The sequence below is a fragment of the Callithrix jacchus genome, chromosome 15 (assembly GCF_049354715.1).
Source record: "Callithrix jacchus isolate 240 chromosome 15, calJac240_pri, whole genome shotgun sequence".
Taxonomy (NCBI): domain Eukaryota; kingdom Metazoa; phylum Chordata; class Mammalia; order Primates; family Cebidae; genus Callithrix; species Callithrix jacchus.
Genome location: NC_133516.1, coordinates 76,918,561 through 76,940,409, shown reverse-complemented (window position 1 = coordinate 76,940,409; position 21,849 = coordinate 76,918,561). Strand labels below are relative to the sequence as shown.

The window sequence follows — 21,849 nt, the reverse complement described above, 5'->3', positions numbered from 1 at the left end:
GCTGGCCGGGGAGCTCCCAGCTCTGCCTATGGGCTTTGCCTCGATGTCCCCATGCTATCACCACACTCCCCTTGGGGCTGTGCTCCACAGGTGCCTCCTCTGTGAGCTCCCTGGCTGCCCCAGCTACCGGAACATCTCTCACTTCTTTTCTTTTTGTTTGCTTCTTACCTGTCCAGAATGTGGACTCCAGGAAGGCAGGCAAGGCACCTTCTTCAGGGCATGTAGAAAGTGAAATAAAGGCTCCTCTTCAAATTATCTTAGCCTATTAAGAGTAGATAGTAGTCTCTTTCTCTAGGTTCATTTACTCAAAGGGCGACATCCCCAGCCACACCTGACCCTGAGAAAACACCCACAGCTGTGGCCAGGCAGATGCAGAGTGAGCATGCATCAGCCTGTGCCTTAGCCCAGAGAAGGGCCAGAGTCCTTCAATCACAGTGCCCAGGTGCTGCTCTGTAGCCCGTGGTGGGCACTCTGAGGAGCCTGGCCACTGTCCTGGCATGATCACTAACCTCTCCTGGCATGATCCTAGGGTTGGTGAGAGATGGGACAGACATGGCTCCTGCTGGTTTAAAACACAGGTTTTATATTGCTCAGTGTGGTGAGGCCTCTGGAAAGATGGCTGGTTACTCACAGATCCCTAGGACAGAAGGGGGTGCACCATGAAGGGGGGTGCCAGAGAAATTGCAGGGTTGGCCAAGAGGCAGAAGGAGAGTGGGCAGGAGCCTCCACTGTGGAATTACAGGAAGGAACGGTGAGGTGAGTGAGCAAGTGTAGGACTGATTTGCTAGAATAGTTTTGGGGTTCTGAGGCACAGGGCTGCCCCTGGTTGTCTGACCCTGGCCCTGAGGCAATAAGGCAGGGGTCAGTGGTCCTGAAAGTGAAAGGCTGATAGAGGCTCTGGCTGGGGTGTGGGCTGTGCATTGGGTGGTTTGCATTTGAAAGGTGTGCTCCGGGCAAGTCATTTTCTGTCTGTAGGGACTGGCTAATCCTACGGGGAGGGGAGGGAAAGGAAGGTCCTTTAGCCTCAGGAAGACCCCAGAGGTCAAAGCATCTAAATAAGAAGGTAAAAGGCACGGTTAATATGCCTGCCCTCCAGGAATTTACTGCCTGGGGGGGTGGCTGGAGGGTGGGGACGACAGTGAGGGTGCAGGTGGCAGGGACAGATAGGTCCAGTGCTCCTCAGGAGGCAGAGTCTGTGGGATCTGGTGACCGACTGGGTGTGGAATGAGAGAGAAGAGGGTGTCAGGGATGCCTTGTTTCCACCATGACACCTGTGCATCACAGTGCTGTTTGCTGAGATGGTGAAGGCCAGTGGTGAAGCAGGTTTGGCAGAAGGGGGAAGGCCAGGAGCTCAGTTGGCGATGTGTGGGTGTCAGTGTCCTGTGGGAACCTCCCAGCTAAGACTGAAGTGGCTGCTGTGGATAGAGGCCTAGATGTCAGGAGAGTAGGCAGAAACATGAGGGCATCAGCAAATCCGTTGGAACTAAAGCCGTGGGCACTGGTGAGGTGTCTAGGAGGAAAGGAGAGGAGTGGCCCAGGACACAGCCTGAAGGACTCTGACAGATAGAGGATACAGGGACCTTCCAATGCTGGGAACTCATGTCACATGAGTGGAGTGCCCAGTGTATTTTATTTTTTGAGAGACAGGGTCTCACTGTGTCACCCAGGCTGGAGTGCAGTGGTGCAATCTCGGCTCACTGCAACCTCCACCTTCTAGTTCAAGTGATCTTCCCGTCTCAGCCTCCAGAGTAGCTGGGATTACAGGTGCACCATCATGCCTGGCTAATTATTGTATTTGAAGTACAGACAGCGTTTCACCATATTGGCCAGGCTGGTGTCCAACTCCTGGCCTCAAGAATCTGCCTGCCTCGGCCTCCCAAAGTGCTGGGATTACAGGCGTGAACCTCCATGCCTGGTCTGTTTTGTCATTTTTTTTTTTGAGACTGTTTCACACCCAGTTCATTCTTTTCCTATTTCTCCCAAATTATTATGAGAGTAGACTTACATTTTAATAAAGAATTTTTAAGTTAAAAAATTAAATTGGGTTAAAATGCTAGAAGAAAACACAAGATTTTGTTTCTAAAAGATATTTAAACTTCAGCTGCAGAATGCCTTTCTAAACAAGACAGTAAACCCAGAAGCATTTCATTAAGGGAAAGTTAAATTTTCATGTAAGGAAAATGAATGATAAAGTCAAATTGGCCAGAAGGAGAATTATTTTCAGCAGCTCTGACAAATGAGCCAGTGTCCATCAATATGACAGATGAAGGTTCTCAAGAATCATCTAGAAACTAGAACATTTCAGTAGAGAAGTGGGCAAACGATACTAAGAGAGTCAAGAAGATGGATGATTAACATCCAAAAAGACACACAGTTTCTTCCTAGTTAAGAAATGCAGGTGAAAACTGAGATGCCCTTTGTCACCTGTTAGAGTGACAGAGTTTCAGGTGTAGGGAAAACAGTCTCACTAAAGCTGGTGATGGGAAGGTATCAAGCCAAAATAACCAAAAGAATCAGAATCAGGTTTAGAGCTTCTCCAAGCACAAAGCTGAGAAGAGGCCACCCAGCAGTCAGGGATCCAGAAGATGGAAGTCTGTGTTCCAAAGTGTAGAAGCCTGGGATTGCTTATCTAGACAAAGCTTTGGGAAATTGAGCAGAATTTCAGCATCCTTCTGTGGAAGGCTTCACACACGTTACAAGGGGTCCTTTTCTCTCTGGACAGGTATACTTATTCCACACTGAAGATGCAACTATCATGGGGTCCTGGGTGCCATCCTCTCTGAGTTAGGTATGGGACAATAAAGAGGCAGATAATCTGTCACAAAGTCCAGTGATTAGAAGCGGGAGGTCTGGTGTCCAGTCTCTCCTGGTCATTTACAGAGCAGGAACAATGAAGAGGAAGGTTACTCTCTCTCTCTCCTTTTTTTTTTTTTCCTGAGATGGAGTCTCACTCTGTCGCCCAGGCTGGAGTGCAGTGGTGCAATCTCGGCTCATTGCAACCTCCAGAGGAGGGTTACTCTCTCAGAAGCAGAACAGCAAACAGGTTACATGCATCAGGTGCCCGGGCTTAACTTCCCCCTTGGCCTAATAAATTTAGAGCATTCTGAAATTTTATTTTATTTTATAAGAGTGACCATTAAAAAAAATTTTGGAAATTGCAAAAAATGGTTGAAAAAAACCACAGGGTCCTCCAAGGGACTGGGCTAAGTACGGACGAGACTTATGCAAGCACAGATGAACTTTTAAAGTCTTAAAACTGTGATAAAATACACATAACATAAAATTGACCATCTTAACTATATTTAAGAACAATTCAGTGGCATTGAGCCCATTCACATTGCTGTGCCACCATCCCCACTATCCATCTTGGAACTCTTCTCATCCCCAGACTGAATTTCTGTCCCCGCTGAATAGCTACCCATTCCCCCTTCCCTAGCCCTGGCGATCACTGTTCTACCTGGTCTCTGAATGCTCTAGGGACTCCTGTGAGCAGCAACATAGAGTATTTTCCTCTGGGGCTGGTTTGTTTCACTAAGTGTAATGTCCTCAAGGTTCATTTCTGTTTTCATGTGTAAGCAGGCAAGTTTTTTACTGAAAAAGCAAAAGCAAGGGGCATATAAGTATATGTGTGCATAAAATACTTTAGTTAGTGCTACAAAAATCTTGGCCTGGCGTGGTGGCTCATTACTGTAATACCAGCACTTTGGGAAGCTGAGGCAGGCAGATCACCTGAGGTCAAGTGTTCCAGACCAGCCTGGCCAAAATAGTGAAACCCCATCTCTACTAAAAATACAGAAATTAGCTGGGCATGGTGGTGCCCACCTGTAGTCGCAGCTACTCAGGAGGCTGAGGCAGGAGAATCGCTTGAACCTGGGAGGCAGATGTTGCAGTGAGCCAAGATCGCACCACTGCACTCCAGCCTGGGCAACAGAGCCAGACTCCATCTCAAAATAAAAAAAAAAATCTATATAGGTAGCGAGAGCTTCAGGTGAGGCTATTTCACCATATCAATACATCAAACCTGTGTTGTTTGAAATTTTTGCTGTTGATGTGCATTGCTGTTTCCTTCTTTCATGTTTCAGAGACAGGATCTCACCCTGTCACCCAGGCTGGAGTGGCATGATTATGGTTCACTGCAGCCTTGACGTCCTGGGCTCACAGGGTTCTCCCCTTCGGCCTCCCTAGTAACTGGGACCATATCTGGATTCACTGCTTTTTCATTTTAATAGGTTTTGATTTGTGTGGTTTAGGTTTTGGTCTATTTAAATAACAGTGGTATCTTCTGATTTATATGATATGGTTAATTAAATTCTACCTGGAAATTTAACCACATTCCCACTAAAATAGTTAGGAAACAATCATGGTTCAGCAGCCAAGCCCCTGAGTTCTCCCCAGCCTCACCCCTCCCGACCACCTCTGCCTCCTGCACCGTACACTATGGATTCTGTGTGGCCCCTGAAAGCCTCTGAGTTTCAGCCCAGGCCTGGCCTTCTCACTTGTCCAACAAGACTCCCACAGTCTTCCCTCACCCCATGACCATCTGCTCAGGGCCCAGGCCTTGGTATCACAGCCCCATCTCATGAGAAGCCCTGTCTTCCTTCTCATTGTTTCACTCCAGGACCACACAGCCCCTCCCCCACTTCCACCCCCCACCCCCAGGAGGACTGGCGCCCTGAGCAGCTCAGACCACGTTCTGGCAGCTCCTGCCCCGCAGGTGCAGACCAGGCTCTCTGAGCTACAAAGGATTCCTGGGTGGGGGTGGAGGTAGTGTCGGGCCACATCCCTCCTTCCCTGTGGGTATCAGCTGAAAAGAAAGGCAAAGCACTGGGGACCTAGCAGTAACACCTGAGTAGTCACCTGAAGAAACGGGGTGCTGGGGAGCTCACCCCAGGGCAGGGAGACTTGCCGGGCTTGGGGAGAAAACAGGCTATGGCTTCCAGGCAGCACACAGCCGGTTTCCCAGCTTGGTCAGAAGGACCACTTCTCACAGTGGGATGGGGGTGGGGGCTCCCTGAGTAGGTGGAATCTTAGGAGCTTCCATCCAAGTCCTGCTGGAAGTCCCTGGGAGGCAAGGCACTGGCGAGGCCAGAGCCAGAGGCTTGGCGTCCTTGTCCTCCCTTGGTCCCAGTATGTCCATCTGTAAAATGGCCCTGCACTGTTACTCCTAAGGAACACACTGAAGGATGGGAAAGGGAAGGCACAAAACACCTGTGTGGCAGGCGCAGGTGCTAGGGATTCCCAGGCCTTTTTCTCCCACAATTCTCACAACTTCCCGGCAAAATCTCCAACGTAGAGCCCTTGGTCTCACAGGGGAGGGAGCTGAGGCTGAGCTCTCATGCATCTGAGACATTCCCTGCCTCAGGCTGTGTTTACAGCTCTCAGGTGCCAGGTGAGTCACTGCTGTGGCCCTCACTTTTGTGTCTCCCCAGAGAACAGTGTGGAATCCTTGAGCATCAGCTCTTCGTCAACCACTGAAGACAAACCAAAGGAACATGCAAGAGAAAACAAAGGTAAACTTCAAGCTGGGAGGCTGAACTCCATGTTGGTGGAAGGCAAATCCTCTCCCTCTGCCCTGGTCTCTGAAGCTAAGGGCAGAAGGAAATGCTTCTCTTTCCTTTAGGAATTGGGTTACAGAGACTTGAAATAACAGGCACGTAAACAAAGGAGGATTTATTGCTCCCTCTATTAATGAGAAATGTGGGAGGCAGTGCAGGCTTTCCTAAGGCTCCACAAACAGCAGTTCACTGAAACCATTCAGGTGACCAGGTCCCCAGGTCTCTCTGCTCCACCAGAAAGGAATTAGGGCTTTCAATCACAAGATTGTCTCGTGTTCACAAAATGGTTGCTGCAGCTGCAGCCTCATCACATCTGATTCCAGGCAGACAAAATGAACCAAGGGAAGGGCAAAGCTACCCTCTGGCTGGCTGAGCGTCTCTAGGGGAAATGTTTCTTCCCAAAAGTCCCATCCGGCAATGTCTGCCCACATTCCAGTAGCTAAATTTGCCATATGGCCATCAGGTCTACAAGGAGAGCACATTGCTGCCACCATTAGGAGGAAGAAGGGTAGGCAGCTAGCTAGCGGCATGTGCCTCACACTGGTAGCCCTGTACAGGGCACCACCACCTCCTGCACTGTGGCTCCGACCTCCCTTGTCTGGACTCTGCAGTCTCCTGAGCTGCCCCTGGACTACTAGGCCAGTCTGGTCCTTCTGCAGGGGTTTGCAGGCATGAGCGTTTCTCCCAGCCTGTCCTCCATGGCCTAGGCTCCCACCCCTTTCCCCACCACCTTTCCTTTCTTTTACAATCATGTAATCAAATGAAAATTCACATATGTCCAGACATAGAGATTGGAGCCAGCGAGGCTCACAGGCCCACCACCAGGTTCTGCCACTGACTCAGATGTGCCTGTTTGCTTCCTCTGTCCTTTTGCTCTTTTTCTTTGCCAGGACATCTTAAAGTAAAATTCAGATATGTCGTTTCATCCACCTCAGTGTGGACTTTGCAACAATAGGGGTGTTTCCACACAATCCCAAGCATCATCACCACACCTGACAAAGCGAACCAGCCCAACCCACCGGCAGACTTTCCCAGTTATCTCAGAAACATCTTCTGAAGAACATTTGTTCTAATCAGGATTCAAAGGAAACCTGAGTTCCATTGGTCTCTGTGAATCTAGCAGCCCCCCCCCCACCCGGTCACTCTCTGGCTTTGACTTGTTGAGCAGTGGTGTGGCCTCTCCTGCAGCAGGCCCCAGTGTCCCCATTCTGCATTTGTGTGATTTGTGTGTCTGCTTCCTGATGCTGGCACTGAGACTGCTTCTGTATGCCCATCCTTCCTGCTCTTGGACATTAGCTCCAGGTGCTTGACTAGATCTTGGCTCCCCTTGGTTATGAGGCTCTTCTCATGGGCAGAGGCAGCCCCCACATCTACTGTGGGTGGAGAGGGAGGGAGTCCTGGGGGTGAGCGCCTGACCCTCCACACAAACTCTTACGGCAGCCATTCACCCAGTCGCCCGTCTATCCTTTTCTTTTTTTGATACAGGGTCTCACACTCACCCAGCCTGGAGTGCAGTGGTTCTATCGCAGCTTACTGCAGCCTCAACTTCCTGGGTTCAAGCGATCCTCCCACTTCAGCCTGCTGGGTAGCTGGAACAACAGGTGTGCACACCTGCCTTCACACCTGGCTCATTTTTGTATTTTTTGTAAAGACAAGTTTTCACTATATTGCCTAGGCTGGTCTTGAACTCCTGGGCTCAATCGATGCTTCGGCCTTGGCCTCCCAAAGGGCTGGATGACAGGCATGAGCCACCACACCCGGCCCAGTTTATGAGTTTTGACAAGTGTGTATAATGTGTTTTCTCCACCCTCTGAAGATCTAGACTATTTCCATCTCCCCAGAAATTCTCCTTCCCCCACAGACAGCCACTCTTCAGCTATCCCCACCAAACCACCGGCTCTCCTCTCCAGCCTCCTGTAAATGGAATCACACACTCTCTGTCCTTCGGATTTGGGCTTTCACTCAGCCCATCTGTGAGATGCAGCCACGTTGCTGCACCTAGCCAGAGTCCCTTCTGTGCGTATATCAACCATTTATTCTTTCATTGCTTGTGAACGTGGTAAACATTTGGGTTGTTCCCAGGGTTTTTTTTTTTTTTCTTTTCTGAGATGGCAGTTCACTCTGTCACCCAGGCTGGAGTGCAGTGGTGTGATCTCAGCTCACTACAACCTCCACCTCCTGGGTTCAAGCTATTCTCCTGCCTCAGCCTCCTGAGTAGCTAGGATTACAGGGGCATGCCACCATGCCTGGCTAAGTTTTTGTATCTTTAGTAGAGATGGGGTTTCACCATGTTGGCCAGGCTGGTCTCCTGACCTCGGGTGATCTGCCCACCTCAGCCTCCCCAAGTGCTGGGATTACAGGACTGAGCTACTGTGCCCAGCCATCCAGTTTTTAGCTATTACACATAATACTGCTATGAAGTTTTGTACATGTCACTTTGGTGACATAAACACTCGCTTCTCCAGGGGCCACACCAAAGAGTGGAATTGCGGGTCGTGTGTTTAACTTTAGTGGAAAATGAAGTTTTCCAGAGGGACTATACCAATTCACAGTCTCGCCAAGAGGCATACAACTTCCAGTTGCTGTGCGTCCTCTCCAACTTGGCACCCTGCCGATCCTTTTCATATGACTCTGTCCTCTGGGTATATGTTAGCATCTCATCTTTCCTGGAAACCCAGGAGGGCAGTTGCCTTTTCATGTTTCTGGGCCATTTAATGATTCTGTGTTGGGACATACCTGTTTCCATCTTCTGCCCACTTTTCTGTTGCATTGCCTGTTTATTTTAATGATTTCTAGGAGCCCTTTCCTGGATAGAAGTCACTTGCTAGTTTGTATGGCAGATATCTTCTCTCAGTCCTGGGACTGCCTTTCACTCTCTGAGTGGTGCTAAAAGGCACCAATAAAAAGTTCCTGATTTTGGTGTAGTTCAGTTTCATGTAGCTCAATCATTTCTGGGTCATGGCTTTTAATGTCTTATTTTAAAACTCCAAATACCCATCAATGATAGACTTGATAAAAAAAATGTGGCACATATACACCATGGAATATTATGCAGCCATAAAAAACAATGAGGTCATGTCCTTTGTAGAGACATGGATGAACGTAGAAACTGTCATTCTCAGCAAACTGACACAAGAACAGAAAACCAAACACCGCATGTTCTCACTCATGGGCGGGTGATGAACAATGAGAACACAGGAACAGGGAAGGGAACAACACTCACAGGGCTAGGTGTAGGGGGGTGGAGGGGAGGGGAGAGGGGGGAAAACAGGGGTGGGGTGGGGAGGATGGGGAGGGATAACTGGGAGAAATGCCTGAGGCGGGGTGGAGGTGGATGGAGACAGCAAACCACCATGGCATGTATGTACCTATGCACAGGATGCAGGACATGAACATGTACCCCAGAGCCCAAATACGAGAAATAAAAAAAACCTCTTTGCTGACCCCCAAGGTCATGATATCCTCTTGTTGTGACTTCTACAACTTTTTGTTTTACTTTCACAGAGAGATCTACAAACCATATCTTGATTGACCTAATCATAACCATTTTATTTGTAGATTCCTTTGGGTTTTCTACTGTACAATCATGTCACCTTGAATGCCATTGTTTTCTCTTCCTTCCTTTGCTATCCTTGTGCCCTTTCTGTCTTTTCTTTCTTTTTTCTTTTTTGAAACAGGGTCTCACTCTGCCACCCAGGCTGGAGTGCAGTAGTACCATCTTGGCTCACTGCAGCCTTGTCCTCCTGGGCTCAAGTGATCCTCCCACCTGAGCCTCCCAAAGTGCTGGGATTCCAAGAATGATCATCCACCATGCTCATTCTTGAATCACTCCTCCTGTGAGGACCCTCCTTTTAACATAGAATAGCAATGTCAAGAGCAGGCATCCTTGCCTTGCTCCTGGTCTGCTCCTACATGGGTGGAGGGACATTTAATAACTCATGTGCGGGTTGCTTGTAGTTATCTGTATTCATTTCCTATTGCTGTTGTGACAAATCACCGTAAACTCAAAGGCTTAGAACAGCACAAATAGCTCATCTTACAGTTCTGGAAGTCAGAAGTCCTATAGGACTCAACCAAGGCATTGGCAGGGCTGCCTTCCTCCTGGAGGCTGGGAGAAAATCCATCTCCTTGCCTTTTCCAGCCTCTAGAGGCAGCTGCCCGCATCGCTTGGTTCAAGCCTGTCACTCCGTCTTCAAATCAGGCAGCACAGTTTTTTGAGAGTTTTTATCATAAAGGGGTGCTGAATATGGTTGAATGTTTTTTTCTGCATCTTTTGCGATGATTATATAGTTTTCATTTAATTCTGTTATGGGATGTGTCACATATATTGACTTGTGTATGTTGAACCGTCCCCGCATCCCTGGGATGGAACCCACTGGATCATGATGAACTATCTTTCTGAGGTGCTGTTGGATTCAGTTAGCTAATATTTTGTTGAGGATTTTTGCATCTGTGTTCATCAGGGAAATTGGTCTGCAGTTTTCCTTTTTAAATTTTTTTGACATGTTCTTTCCTGGTTTTGGTATCAGGGTGATACTGGCTTAATAGAATGATTTAGGGAGGATCATTTCTTTCTCAACCTTTCAGAATAGTTTTACTAGGATTTGTACCAATTCTTGAAAGTCTGGTACAATTTAGCTATGAATCTATCTGGTCTTGGGCTTTTTTGTTGTTGTTGATAATTTTAAAATTATGGATTCAATCTCGTTACTTGTTATTGGTCTGTTCAGTGTTCCTATTTCTTCCTGATTTAATCTAGGAGAGTTGTATGTTGCCAGGAATATACTAATTTCCTCTAGGTTTTGTTTATGCACGTAAGTGTTCGTAGTAGTCTCGAATGACCTTTTGTGTTTCTGTGGTGGTGGTTGAATATCTCCAGTTTCATTTCTTATTGAGCTTATTTGGATCTACTGTCTTTTCTGGGTTATCTTGCCAGTGGTCTAAACAGATTTTATTTTTTCAAAGAACCAGATCTTTGTTTTATTTATCTTTTGCATTTTCTTTGGTTTCAATTTCATTTATGTCTGCTCTGATTATTTGTTATTCATTTTCTTCTGCTGGGTTTGGATTTAGTTTTTCTAGTTTCCCTAGTTCCTTGAGGTGTGACATTAGATTGTTAATGTGTTTTCTCTCAGAGTTTTTGATGCAGGCATTTAATGCTATGAACTTTTCTCTTGGGACCGCTTTTGCTGTGTCCCAGAGGTTTTGATTTCCCATCTCAGGATCCCTGGCTCAATCACATCTGCAAAGACCTTTTGCCATAGAAGGTGACACTGACACAAGTTTGGGGATTAGGGCACAGGCATCCTTGGGGGCTGTTACTCAGCCAAGCATAATACTCTTTATCAGATTTGGGGGTTCCCTTCTATTCCTAGTTGCTAATAGTTTTATTCAAAAATAAGCTTTGTGTTTTATCAAATAATTTTACTGTATCTTTTGAAATGATTATATAATTTCCTTCTTTATTTTGTTAATGGAAGGTATTACATTGACCTAAAAATATTCAACCAACTCTGCATTTTTGGAAAGATTCACCTCAAATGACTGATATTTTTGGGGTGGGCTCATCTTCACCTAAACACATCAATAATCTTCACATGAATTCTGACCACTCCCAAGTCACCGGAGTGCAGGTGCTGTGTCTGTCTGCTTTTTTTATTATTTAAAAATCATGTATTTTAACTTAAACATGTAAGTATCGTTTTTGTTTTTTGTTTTCTGGTTTTGTTAATTGCATTTTACGTTTTGGGGTACATGTGAAGAACATGCAAGATTGTTGCATAGGTACACACGTGGCAGTGTGATTTGCTGCCTTCCTCCCCATCACCTATATCTGCCATTTTTCCCCATGCTATCCCTCCCCAACTCCCCACCCCCCCACTGTCCCTCCCCTATTTCCCCCCAACAGACCCCAGTGTGTGATGCTTGCCTCCCTGTGTCCATGTGTTCTCATTGTTCAACACCCACCTATGAGTGGGAACATGCAGTATTTGATTTTCTGTTCTTGTGTCAGTTTGCTGAAATGATGGTTTCCAGGTTCATCCATGTCCCTACAAAGGACATGAACTTATCATTTTTTATGGCTGCATAATATTCCATAGTGTATATGTGCCACATTTTCCCTGTCCAGTCCATCATCAATGGGCATCCAGGTTGGATCCAGGTCTTTGCTATTGTAAACAGTGCTGCAATGAACATTCGTCTGCATGTGTCCTTATAGTAGAATGATTTATAATCCTTTGGATATATACCCAGTAATGGGATTGCTGGGTCAAATGGAATTTCTATTTCTAGATCCTTGAGGAATCGCCATACTGTCTTCCACAATGGTTGAACTAATTTACACTCCCACCAGCAGTGTAAAAGTGTTCCTATTTCTTCACATCCTCTCCAGCATCTGTTGTCTCCAGATTTTTTTAGTGATCACCATTCTAACTGGTGTGAGATGGTATTTCAATGTAGTTTTGATTTGCATTTCTCTAATGACCAGTGATGATGAGCATTTTTTCATGTTTGTTGGCCTGATGTATGTCTTCTTTTGTAAAGTGCCTGTTTATATCCTTCACCCACTTTTGAATGGCTTGTTTGTTTTTTACTTGTAAATCTGTTTTAGTTCTTTGTCGATTCTGGGTATCAGCCCTTTGTCAGATGGGTAGATTGCAAACATTTTTTCCCATTCTGTTGGTGGCCAATTCACTCTAATGACTGTTTCATTTGCTGTGCAGAAGCTGTGGAATTTGATTAGGTCCCATTTGTCTATTTTGGCTTTTTTTTTCAGTGCTTTTGGTGTTTTGGTCATGAAGTCCTTGCCTACACCTGTGTCTTGAATGGTTTTGCCTAGATTTTCTTCCAGCAGCATTTTTATGGCGTTAGGTCTTATGTTTACATCTTTAATCCATCTGGAGTCAATTTTAGTGTAAGGTATCAGGAAGGGGTCCAGTTTCTGCTTTCTGCACATGGCTAGCCAGTTTTCCCGACACCATTTATTAAACAGGGAATCCTTTCCCTATTACTTGTTTTTGTCAGGTTTGTCAAAGATCAGATGGTTGTAGTTGTGTGGCGTTGCCTCCAAGGCCTCTGTTCTATTCCATTCATCTATATCTGTTTTGGTACCAGTACCACACACTTTTGATTACTGTAGCCTCATAGTGTAGTTTGAAGCCTGGCAGTGTGATGCCTCCAGCTTTGTTCTTTTTGCTTAGAATTGACTTGGCTATGTGGGCTCTCTTTTGGTTCCATATGAAGTTTAAGGTGGTTTTTTTCCAGTTCTGTGAAGAAGGTCATTGGTAGCTTGATGGGGATAACATTGAATCTGTAAATTACTTTGGGCAGTATGGCCATTTTCATGATATTGATTCTTCCTAACCATGAACATGGAATGTTTCTCCATCTATTTGTGTCCTCTCTTATTTCGTTGAGCAGTGGTTTGTAGTTCTCCTTGAAGAGGTCCTTTATGTTTCTTCTTAGTTGTATTCCTAGGTATTTTATTCCCTTTGTAGCAATTGTGAATGGCAGTTCGTTCTTGATTTGGCTCTCTTTAAGTCTGTTATTGGTGTATAGGAATGCTTGTGATTTTTGCACATTGATTTTGTATCCTGAGACTTTGCTGAAGTTGCTTATCAGTTTCAGGAGATTTTGAGCTGAGATGAAGGGGTCTTCTAGATATACAATCATGTCGTCTGCAAATAGAGACAATTTGACTTCCTCCTTTCCTAATTAAATACCCTTTATTTCTTTTTCTTGCCTGATTGCTCTGGCTAGAACTTCTAATACTATATTGAATAGGAGTGGTGAGAGAGGGCATCCTTGTCTAGTGCCAGATTTCAAAGGAAATGCTTATTTTTGCCCATTCAGTATGATATTGCCTGTTGGTTTGTTGTAGAAAGGTTTCATTATTTTGAAATATGTTCCATCAATGCCTAGTTTATTGAGGGTTTTTAGCATAAAGGGCAGTTGAATTTTGTCAAAGGCCTTCTCTGCATCCATTGAGATATCATGTGGTTTTTGTCTTTGGTTCTGTTTATGTGGTGAATTATGTTTATAGACTTGCATATGTTGAAGCAGCCTTGCATACCTGGGATGAATCCTACTTGATCATGGTGGATAAGCTTTTTGATGTGCTGTTGCAATTGGTTTGCCAGTATTTTATTGAAGATTTTTGCATCTATGTTCATCATAGATATTGGCTTGAAGTTTTCTTTTCTTGCTGAGTCCCTGCCAGGTTTTGGTATCAGGATGATGTTGGTCTCATAAAATGATTTGGGAAGGATTCCCTCTTTTTGGATTGTTTGGAATAGTTTGAGAAGGAATGGTACCAGCTCCTCTTTGTAAGTCTGGTAGAATTTGGCTGTGAACCCATGTGGATCTGGGCTTTTTTTTTGGATGGTAGGCTTTTAATTGCTGCCTCAACTTCTGCCCTTGTTATTGGTCTATTCAGGGTTTCCACTTTTTCCTGGTCTAGGTGTGGGAGGAAGAAAGTGTCCAGGAATTTATCCATTTCTTCCAGGCTTACTAGTTTATGTGCATAGGGTTGTTTGTAATGATCTCTGATGATGATTTGTATTTCTGTGGAATCTGTGGTGATATCCCCTTTATCATTTTTTATTGTATCTATTTGGTTATTCTCTCTTTTCTTTTTTGTTAATCTGGCTAGTGGTCTGTCTGTTTTGTTGATCTTTTCAGAAAACCAGCTCCTGGATTTATTGATTTTCTTTTGAATGTTTTTTTGTGTCTCTATCTCCTTCAGTTCTGCTGTAATCTTAGTTATATCTTGTCTTCTGCTAGGTTTTGTGTTTTTTTGATCTTGCTCCTCTAGCTCTGTCAATTTTGACAATGGGGTGTCAATTTTAGATCTTTCCTTGCTACTCATGTGGGCCTGTGTTGCTATATATTTTCCTCTAGACACTGCTTTAAATATGTCTCAGAGATTCTGATATGTTGTGTCTTCGTTCTCATTGGTTTTGAAGAACATCTTTATTTCTGCCTTCATTTCATTGTTTATTGAGTCATCCTTCAAGAGCCAGTTGTTCAGTTTCCATGAAGCTGTGGGGTTCTGAGTTAGTTTCTGAATTCTACGTTCTAAATTGATTGCACTGTGATCTGAGAAACTGTTATGATTTCCATTCTTTTGCATTTGCTGAGGAGTGATTTACTTCCAATTATGTGGTCAATTTTAGAGTAGGTGTGATGTGGTGCTGAGAAGAATGTATATTCTGTGGATTTGGGGTGGAGAATTCTGTAAATGTCTATTAAGTTTGCTTGGTCCAGGTCTGAGTTCAAGTCCCGGATATCATTGTTAATTTTCTGTCTTAATGATCTGTCTAATATTGACAGTGGGGTGTTAAAGTCTCCCACTATTACTGTGTGGGAGTCTAAGTCTCTTTGTAAGTCATTACAAACTTGCTTTATATATCTGACTACTCCTGTATTGGGTGCATATATATTTAGGACCATTAGCTCTTCTTGTTGCATTGATCATTTTGCCATTATGTATTATCCTTTTTTGTCTCTTTTGATCTTTGTTGGTTTAAAGTCTATTGTATCAGAGATGAGAATTACAACTCCTGCTTTTTTTGTTCTCCATTTGCTTGGTAAATCTTTCTCCATCTCTTTATTTTGAGCTTTGTGTATTGTTGTATGTGAGATGGGTTTCCTGGATACAGCACACCAATGCATTTTAGCTTTTTATCTAATTTGCCAGTCTGTGTCTTTTGATTGGGACATTTAACCCATTTACATTTAGGGTTAACATTGTTATGTGTGAATTTGATTCTGCCATTTTGATGCTAGCTGGCTGTTTTGCCCGTTAGGTGATGCAGTTTCTTTATTGTGTCAATGCTCTTTACCATTTAGTATGTTTTTGAAGTGTCTGGTACTGGTTGTTCCTTTCCATGTTTTGTGCTTCTATCAGGAGCTCTTGTAAAGCAGGCTTGGTGGTGATGAAATCTCTGAGTATTTGCTTGTTCATAAAGGATTTTATTTCTCCTTCACATATGAAGCTTAGTTTGGCTGGATATGAAATTCTGGGTTGAAAGTTCTTTTCTTTAAGGATGTTGAATATTGGCCCCCACTCTCTTCTGGCTTGTAGGGTTTCTGCTGAGAGATCAGCTGTGAGTCTGATGGGTTTCCCTTTGTGGGTGACCCAACCTTTCTGGCTGCCCTTAGCATTTTCTCCTTCATTTCAACCCTGGTGAATCTGACAATTATGTGTCTTGGGGTTGCTCTTCTTGAGGAATATCTTTGTGGTGGTCTCTGTATTTCCTGGAATTGAATATTGGCCTGCCTTGCTAGGTTGGGGAAGTGTTCCTAGATGATTTCCTGAAGAGTATTTTCCAGCTTGGATTCATTCTCTCCGTCACATTCAGGTACACCTATCAAACATAGATTAGGTCTTTTCACAGAGTCCCATATTTCTTGGAGACTTTGTTCATTCCTTTTTACCCTTTTTTCTCTAATCTTGCCTTCTCATTTTATTTCATTGAGTTGATCTTCGACCTCTGATATCCTTTCTGCTTGGTCAATTCAGCTGTTGAAACTTGTGTATGCTTCTCAAAGTTTTCATGTTGTGTTTTTCAGCTCCATCAATTCACTTACATTCCTCTCTAAGCTATTTATTCTCCTTAGCATTTTGTCAAATCTTTTTTCACGGTTCTTAGTTTCTTTGCATTTGGTTAGAACATGTTCTTTTAGCTCAGTATAGTTTCTTATTACCTACCTTCTGAAGCCTGTTTCTGTCAACTCATCACACTCATTCTCCATCCAGCCTTGTTCCCTTGCTGGTGAGGAGTTGTGATCCCTTGTAGGAGGAGAGGCATTCTGGTTTTGGGTGTTTTCATTCCTTTTTGTGCTGGTTTCTTCCCATCTTTGTGGATTTATCCACCTGTTGTCTTTGTAGTTGTTGACTTTCAGATTGGATCTCTGAGTGGATGTTTAGTTTGTTGATGATGAAGTTATTTCTTTCTGTTTCTTAGTTTTCCTTCTAACAGTCTGGCCCCTCTGCTCTAGGACTGTTGAGGTCCACTCCAGGCCCTGCTTGCCTGGGGATCACCTGCAGTGTCTGCAGAACAGTAAGGGTTGCTGCCAGTTTCTTCTTCTGCTATCTTTGTCCCAGAAGGATACCCACCACATGTCAGTCTGAGCTCTACTTTATGAGGTGACCTTTGGATATACAGGGGTCAGGGAGCTGCTTGAGGAGACAGTCTATTCTTTACAGGAGCTCAAGGGCTGAGCTGTGAGCTCCATTGTTCATTCAGAGCTGCTGGGCAGGTTTGTTTAAGTCTGCTGCAGCAACACTCATAGATGCCTTTTTTCCCCCCCCAGGTGCTCTGTCCCTGGGAGTTAGGGCTTTATTTATGAGTTTTTGTTGTGCTGCTGCCTTTTTTCAGGGCAGCCCTGCCCAGTGAGGAGGTGGCCTAGTCTGCCTGCAGAGGCTTTGCTCAGCTGCTGTGGGCTCCACTCAGCTGCCATGTGAACTTCCCTGCAATCCTATTTATACAGGTATAGTTAGAACTGCCTCAGCAATGGCTGCCCACCTCTATAATGGGGGACTTTCTTTGTAATGATGGGTTGTCTCATCCATGGCAGACTGTCTTAGCAATGGTGGACTACCTCCATTGTGGTGAACTGCCTTGGTAATGGCAGACGCCCCTCACCCACAGAGCTGGATTGTCCCGGGTTCAGCTGTGCTTGCTGTGAAACTCTCAATCCAGAGCATTTCAGATTGCTGTTTTTTTCTATGGGGGTGGGAACAGCTGAGCCTGATCACTTGGCTCCCTGCCTCAGCTCCCCGCTTTCTTTTCCCTGTTGAACAGGCGACTCTGTCTCCCAGGTATTCCAGTTGCCTGTTGGAAAGGTGCCGGGATCTGTGTGATTTCCCGTGCGGCGACCTACTGCGCCAGCTCTAACAGCCAGGCTGAGATTCACGTGCTTTTTTGCCCAGGAATATCCTGGCCTGGCTCCCTGTTTCAGTCCCCTTTTTTTATCAGTTGAATGGGCGACTCTGTCTCCCAGGAACTCCAATCACCAGCTAAAATGGCTTCAGGACCCATGTATTTTGTGCAGAGACCCGCCACGCTGGCCAAAACATCCTTGGCTGTGCTGGCGACCTGTGAGGCTCCTCCACCTGGGAATCTCCTGGTCTGTGGGCAATAAAAATCCCTCTGGAAATGCGGCGTCCACTCACCCTCTGTGCTTTTGCTGGGAGCTGCAATTCTGAGCTGCTCCTAATTGGCCATCTTGGATCTGTCCTCGTGTCTATCTTATTAAGCTAGTCTCCCATAACTACTTACAGCTATGGGACCTTGACAAGGTATATCATTGCTCCAAGCCTCAGTTCCTCACAGGTAAAATGAGGGTCACCATCATTTCCACCTCCTTGGGTGGTCAGGAACATTCAATCACGGAAAATCCCCAGTCTGGCCCATGGCGAGTGCTGGATGCTTGCTAGCTATGCATTTGTTTTTGTGATGGGGACACAGGACAGGCTGCTGATGTGTGCTCATGGCCAGTTTGGGAGTGCAAAGAATTTTACTTTTCTGTCCCTCTGATGAAGCACCAGGTCCCATGATTCCTAATTGAGGGCAAACATCTCTGCCCTGGGTTGCTGGACAGGAGCAGGGAGGGAGAGCAAGTGTGAATTGGGGAGGTGAGGCAGGTTCCTGGCAGTTCTTTCACCAGCTACTTGTGCCCCAGTGTCTGCCATCCAGAGCCTTGGAGGGGTGGCAGACACTGGGGCACAAGCAGCTGGTGCCCTCCACACCCTTGTCCTTGCAGCTGTGCCAGGCTGTACCTCCTTACCCCATCCCACCTGCCTGCCCTCTCCCAGACCTTCCTAACAACTTCTGTGACACCAGAGTCACTCTCCCCACCCCCGTCTTCCAGAACTCTCCTAGTTTTACGTTTATTTTATAACATTTCTTGGGTGTTGGGGTTGGGTTGGAGGGGAAGGCAGTCCATGTGCTCAGTTTACCCTCTCCACCTGACTTCTTAGCTGCCCGAGGCTCACAGGGAGGTTGCTGGCATCTGCTCTGTCTCTGAATTGTAGTCAGTGTGGAGAATCAGGAGCAGGACAAGAGTCCACCCTACAAAGCAAACCTTCACATGACTTTCTCTGGGCCTCTGGTCCCTCCTCAGGCTCGAAGCTCTTTGTTCTTGGCCTTCCCCGGGAGGACTGGAGAGCCCTAGAAAGACAGATGCAAGTTCACAGAGAGGGCCCAGAGCAAGGTCCATGAGCTCAGTGTCAGCAGGCCCTGGGCACCAGGTCCATCATTGACAAACAGCAGGCCTGGCCTCCCTCCTTCATGAGGGCGACTCCAGAGCCCTGCAGTGAGGGCAGACTGAGCACAGATGTGTGTGCCAAGGCTGTGTGCACTAGCTCTCTTTCCGGGGCCAGGACAGAAGGCCACCTTGAACCAGGTTAAACTACAGAGGTGCCTTTATGGAGCTGGAAAGTCCAGGGTTGGACTTTAGGCACAGCTGGATCCAAAGGAACCTCCCTACTCACTCACGTTTTTCCATGCTGGGCTGGGAGGGCAGTGGGGCCCCCAAGACAGACACCACCACTTGGAAGAGCTGGCTCCCCTTACCAGCAAGATGTCTCCCTTTCCAGAGCATGGCCCTGACGCTTCAGCGAATCCTTTCCACTTGTCTGGGGACATGGATTTCTTCTTGCTCAGAGATCAGGAGCGGAATAAGGCCCTCTCTGTGAGTATCTGGGACAGCTGCCAGCACCTCCAGGAGCTTCCCTGTTCCCACTGCTTCTTGGAGTGGCCATATTGTCCTTCTCAGAGGAGCACTTTCCTCAGGTCCGTCTCACTCCACAATAGTCAGTGGCTCATCACGTCCTACAAAATCAGCTGGAAAGCCTACCTGGCTCAGGTCTCACAGCATCCCACCTTCTTCCCCGGTCTATTACCACTCTTCCGGGACCTTAGGCAGGTAGACTTCTTGGGCTGCTGTGGCCACAGCCTCAGCCACCTTGCTGCTACTTCTGCTGTCACCTGCATGAAGCACCATCCCCTCCTGACACTCTCCTGGTCCTACCAGATCCAGCTCAGCCCTCACAGGCCCTCTCCCATCCCACAGGCAATCCCTACTGCTCTGGCCTTGTGCCCTCCCTCTGGCTGGACCTCCTGCAGGTCAGATCCACACAGAGTCACCCATGGCATGCACACACATGCTTCTTCAGGTGCCTCGGGTCCCTGGGCCAGCCCCGACCCCACCCCTGCCCCGTCTTCACCCCAGCCTGTCCTCTTGATTTCCAGCCCTGAGAGTTGTGAGCCCTGAGTGGGGACTGCCCAGCCCTGAGAGTTGTGAGCCCTGAGTGGGGACTGCCTACTCCTGCCACCAGCATGCCTGAGCAAGTATGTGCCAGGCGTGGTGGCCTTCCCAGAGTCACACCTGTGCTGCCCCACAGCCTCCAGCCACCTCCCCCTGACTCAGGTCTCAGCATCCCTGAGATTCCTCACAGCCGTGGTTCCTCAGGCAGCAATGGCCACACTGGCATCTGTGGGGCATGGGTGGAGATGTTCAGGCCTCAGCCCTGCCCAGGCCTCCACATCAGAGACCAGGCCATTCAGCCCTGAGCCTGTGGGCTGTGATTCCCAGACCAGCTGAGACCCAGAGACTCTGACCCACGCCTTGGCCACCCTGCTGTATCTTCTCCAAAGAGGCGTTTGGTTTTTCTCTACACTCAAGCCCAGCCCAGCTCAGGGCTTCCTGAGTCTCACCCAACTAAGGATCTCACCCAACACACTCTCTCCACCACATCCAGCAGGGTAACCAAACCCCAACTTCACCCACCCAGCGGGGTCACCAAACCCACACCTTCTGTCACTCAACAGGGTCACCAAACCACACCCTCCCCCACCCAGCAGGGTCCCCCGCTCACACCCTCCTCCTCCCAACAGGGTCCCCCTCAGTCTGGCCCTGCCCTCAGTCAGCTGCCCAATGTCTTCTAAAGGCCATCTTGTATCCTGAGGATCTAGTGGGTGACATTTTCCTGACTGCAGTGGCCGGGATGTGCACTCTAGGGGCCTCAAGCTGGACCCATTTGCCTGGGTTCTTAGATGCTGTTTGTGTACCTGGCAGGTGCCAGCAGGAAATAGAAGTGACCCTAGAAAGTCCACATAAAGATACTCCCAGGGCGGGCACAGAAAAGTGGGGGGTGGGGGCGGGAGCTGGCAGGGGATGTTGCCACCCTGAGAACTGGACAGCGACACGGGACGGGGTGGGGGGATGGGGAGGTAAGTCCAGCCTTCCCGCTCCTCTGGGGATTTCCTCCCAACGTAGGGCTGGGCAAGAAGCCACCTCCAGGCTACACAGGAGCTGGAGTGGGGTGGAGAGCAGGTGGAGAAGGCCACCAACGGCGACCTTCAGGCTAGGCCACGCCTACTACACAGCCACAGTCTTCGAGAACCCCAGAGCCTCTAGGTTCCCTTCCCCTGGGTTGGTCATCAGAATATACCGCTCTCAGTTAAATGTGGATTTCAGATAAAATGAGACATCATGTTTTCGGGTGAGTGTGGCTCTTCTGTGGATCTGGAGTGCCCATCTGACCGGGCAGCCTGTGTTTGTCCTGAGGACTCCGCCTGACGCTCTTCTCCGTGCAAATGGCCTCCCTGCCAGCTGCCCTGCCAGCTTGGCTCTCAGCCCCGGGCAGCTGCCTGCGTCCAGGCACCCCGCGTCTGCTCAGGCATCCTCCCGCGCTCCTGTGCAAACCTGCCTCCCAGGCCTCAGGCCCGCCCACCCCTAGGAGTGTGGGGAACCGCGCAGGGAGGCAGCGGGGCTGGGTGAGGAGCCTGGGTCCCGCCCAACCTGGCCCGACGCCCCCAGGAGCGACAGCAGCAGAAGACGCTGCGAGTGCACGAGAAGATGACCTTCTCCTCGAAAATGTCTGCTAAGCACACCAGCCTGCGGAGGCAGCTGCAGCTGGAGGACGAGCAGGAGGACGAGCAGGCGCACACCAAGGCCAAGCATCTGCACGCCTTCCGCGACTACACGGCCTGGAAGTTCAGCTTGACCAAAGGTGCGTCCCTCTGGCGCGGGGTGGCGGTGGGGGGGCCAGTGGTGTCCCACATCCCCGGCGCATGGGGCGTGCCTGGAACCTCCGTGCCACTCGCCTTGCGCAGATGGGAAGTGCTTTTCAAGTGTTTCGGAAAGGCCTGTGTTTGGCCCCTTCCGGGGGTACCAAAGCTCTATTCCAGGATTGCAAACCTAAGAGCTTTTCAGCCCTAATAGGGTAGTTCCCCACCTTATCCTGGGTTTCTCTTTCCTTGGCTTTAATTACCAGAGCTGA

General features: G+C 47.5%; 1 protein-coding gene across 2 annotated transcripts in view; it reads left to right on the top strand.

Annotated features, from left to right (window-relative positions):
- Positions 1–21,849, top strand: part of CFAP100 (cilia and flagella associated protein 100) — a 55,470-nt gene that overhangs the window by 7,425 nt on the left and 26,196 nt on the right. For both annotated transcript variants that reach the window (XM_035273937.3, XM_008982289.5), the window contains 3 exons: positions 5,430–5,510; positions 19,162–19,256; positions 21,387–21,579. In XM_035273937.3, coding sequence (XP_035129828.2) covers positions 19,209–19,256; positions 21,387–21,579 — 241 coding nt within the window. In that variant the 5' untranslated portion in view covers positions 5,430–5,510; positions 19,162–19,208. The remainder of the gene's footprint in view (positions 1–5,429; positions 5,511–19,161; positions 19,257–21,386; positions 21,580–21,849) is intronic.